General features: G+C 58.5%; 2 protein-coding genes across 2 annotated transcripts in view; both read left to right on the top strand.

The window, feature by feature from the left end:
• Positions 1-593, top strand: part of LOC144230271 (hemoglobin subunit alpha) — a 1,139-nt gene extending 546 nt beyond the window's left edge. Inside the window, exons 2-3 of the mRNA XM_077762476.1 lie at positions 25-229; positions 370-593. Of these exons, the coding sequence (XP_077618602.1) occupies positions 25-229; positions 370-498 (334 nt within the window). The 3' untranslated portion in view covers positions 499-593. The remainder of the gene's footprint in view (positions 1-24; positions 230-369) is intronic.
• Positions 594-2,566: 1,973 nt separating this feature from the next.
• On the top strand, positions 2,567-3,042 carry LOC144230480 (hemoglobin subunit theta-1-like). The gene is made up of 2 exons (XM_077762812.1): positions 2,567-2,821; positions 2,913-3,042. Exons 1-2 carry the CDS (start codon positions 2,567-2,569, stop codon positions 3,039-3,041), a joined length of 384 nt encoding a protein of 127 aa, XP_077618938.1. The 3' UTR covers position 3,042.
• The last annotated feature ends 6 nt before the right edge of the window (positions 3,043-3,048 follow it).

The raw sequence follows: 3,048 nt of genomic DNA, 5'->3' as shown, positions 1-3,048 counted from the left end.
GGCTCGCCCGCCCTCCCCCCGCAGGACCTTCTTGTGCTTCCCCACCACCAAGACCTACTTCCCCCACTTCGACCTGAGCCACGGCTCCGCCCAGGTCAAGGCGCACGGCAAGAAGGTGGCGGACGCCCTGGCCCTCGCCGCGGCGCACCTGGACGACCTGCCTTCCGCCCTGTCGGCGCTGAGCGACCTGCACGCGTACAAGCTGCGTGTGGACCCCGTCAACTTCAAGGTGAGCACGCGCCGGGGGACATCCGGGGTGGAGGGCTCGCCGGCCCCGCTAGCAAGGGGGCAGAGCGTCCCTAGGGCTCCAGCAGGTGGAGCGCGCGCAGCCACGTCCCCCGAGCCCCCTGACGTCCCCGCTCCCCGCAGCTCCTGAGCCACTGCCTGCTGGTGACCCTGGCCGCCCACCACCCCGCGGAATTCACTCCTGCCGTCCATGCCTCCCTGGACAAGTTCCTCAGCTCCGTGAGCACCGTGCTGACCTCCAAATACCGTTGAAGGAAGCCGTGGCGCCCCTCCTGAGGGCCCGGGGCCCTCCTGTGATCCGGGCGCGGAACTTCCTGATCTTTGAATAAAAGTCTGAGTGGGCTGCAGCCTGTGTTGTCTGTGTCGCTGGGCGTCGTCGCGTTGGGGGGCTGGGGCTGGGGCTGGGGTGACTCTCCTCACCTCCCACCAGGGACCTCTCCGACTTGGGAGGGGAGGGAAGGGGAACAAAGGGTAGAGGAGGGCAGTGGGGCCTGACCCCCACCCTGCTCTCTGGAGTGAATGCTTTGCTGCTGCTTTCGGGTTCCTGCGTTTCGTTTCAGACCTTTCCATTTGAGCTCTGATTTACTCAAATGATGAACTGATTTTCCATCTTTACATTTTATGGCACACATCTGGGCTGAGAGTTAGTGGGCCCCCAGCCTGGATGTCTGCGCTCTCTGTAGCTCTTCCCGAAGTCGGGTCCTGGGGGAGACCGCAAGTTACGCTCCTCAGAGCCCCCCGAGTGCCCTCACACCGTCCAGCGCTTATAAGGTACATGGGCAATGGAGATGGTACCGGGGAGCAGTGCCATCACAGTTGCCAGGCAGTTTCCCAGAGGGGGGCATCTCCTTCACCTGGTGATACTTCAGGACGTTCACTCTGCAGATGACGGCGGCCTGGGCACCATGGAACCAGAGGCCCTGGTTTTGGACCCAGCGCAGCATTCACTGCCATGCCCAGAGGCGCGCACTCCTGAGGCCCACCGACTCCCCCTGGCAGGGCAGCAAAGAGAAGAGCCAGGGCCTGGGGGCCGGGCACTCTGTGTGCCTCCTCCCCCCACAGCAAGCGCTTGTGCCTTAGGTGTCTGGTCCTGGAAGTCCTCCAGGCTTGAGCCCCCAACTGACAGCAGTGTCTTTTCTTTGCTAAGAGTCACCCTTGGAAAATGAGGTGGCAGGTCTCTGCCTCGGTTTGTGCTAATTTTAGCACAGCTGGCGACACAGTGGGAAGTCTCAGTAAAAAGCAGTCTCCTTCTTTTATCGTTAGGAAAAAACGAAGGCCTGGGCTAACGGTGGAAACAACCCAGACGGCCATGAGGGGATGAATGGGTAAAGTGTAGTCTGTCCCTACAGTGGAATATTAATCAGCCAGTAAGAGCTATGAAGCCCTGACACAGCCTACGACGTGAAGAAATCTGGAAAACACGCTAAGTGAAAGAAGCCAGACACAGAATATATAGTGAGTGATTCCACTCACAGGAAATATCCAGAATAGGTGAATCCATAGAGACCGAGGGCAGACTGGTGGTTGCCAGGGACTGGGGGAGAAGGGTTGTGGAGTGACGGGTAATGAGGCCGAGGCTTCCACGTGGGGTGATGAAGTTCCAGAACTAGCGTGTTGTGCTTGCACAGCACTGTGTGGATGTGGCTACACACACTGAATTGTACCCTTTAAAATGGCTAATACAGGGGCGCCTGGGTGGCTTCGTCAGTTAAGCGTCCGACTTTGGCTCAGGCCATGATCTTGCGGTTCGCCGGTTCCAGCCCCACATCGGGCTCTGTGCTGACAGCTCAGAGCCTGGAGCTTGGTTCAGAGTCTGTCTCCCTCTCTCTCTGACCCTCCCCTGCTCATGCTGTCTCTATCTCTCTCTCAGAAATAAATAAAACATTAAAAAAATAAAATGGCTAATATAGTACATTTAGTTATATGAATTATCCAAAAAAATGTGTAATTCGTAGAGCAGTGCCTGGCACAGAATGAGTGCCCCACAGGTATCAGGTATCATCACTGAGATGCACCGAAGGCACTTAATAAATGTTTACTACCCTGGAAGGAACAGATGCTATGAGCTTGACAGTTGTTATCCACCTAATTCTCACAACAACCTTGGGAAGAAGGCATTTTTATGTTCCTTTTATACAATCAATGTGAAAATAGACCCAGGGATGCCATAAATAGGCTGGGGAGGAAGGGAGGGAGAATGAGCTGACGTCCAATGTCAAAATCCATGCTAAAACTCAAGCGTTCCCTGATAACAGTGATAATACTAACAAATTATTAGTTTCCGTATAATAAACACTACAAAAACGGCGCCGCGGGGTTCATGGCAGTAGGGAAGGACCCAGGCTCTGNTCGCCGTGCCTCCCCCCGCAGGACCTTCCAGGCCTTCCCGACCACCAAGGCCTACTTCCCCCACTTCGACCTGAGCCGCGGCTCCGCCCAGGTCAAGGCGCACGGCCAGAAGGTGGCGGACGCTCTGACGCTCGCCGTGGCGCACCTGGACGACCTGCCCGCCGCCCTGTCGGCGCTGAGCGACCTGCACGCGCGCCAGCTGCGTGTGGACCCCGTCAGCCTCCGGGTGAGCACCGGGCCGGCGCGGGACCAGCGGTCGCGGGGAAAGGGGGTGGGGGGAGGACGGTCGCGGGCGGGACGACTCCCTCCCTCCGCAGCACCTGGGCCACTGCCTGCTGGTGACCCTCGCCCGGCACTACCCCGGAGACTTCAGCCCGGCCATGCACGCCTCGCTGCACAAGTTTCTGAGCCACGTGATCTCGGCGCTGGCCTCCAGCTACGGCTGAACTCGGG

Source organism: Crocuta crocuta, unplaced genomic scaffold (genome assembly GCF_008692635.1).
Source record: "Crocuta crocuta isolate KB4526 unplaced genomic scaffold, BGI_CrCroc_1.0 scaffold234, whole genome shotgun sequence".
Classification (NCBI taxonomy): domain Eukaryota; kingdom Metazoa; phylum Chordata; class Mammalia; order Carnivora; family Hyaenidae; genus Crocuta; species Crocuta crocuta.
The sequence above is the reverse complement of the archived record's forward strand: the minus strand, read 5'-3'. Positions and strand labels throughout refer to the sequence as shown.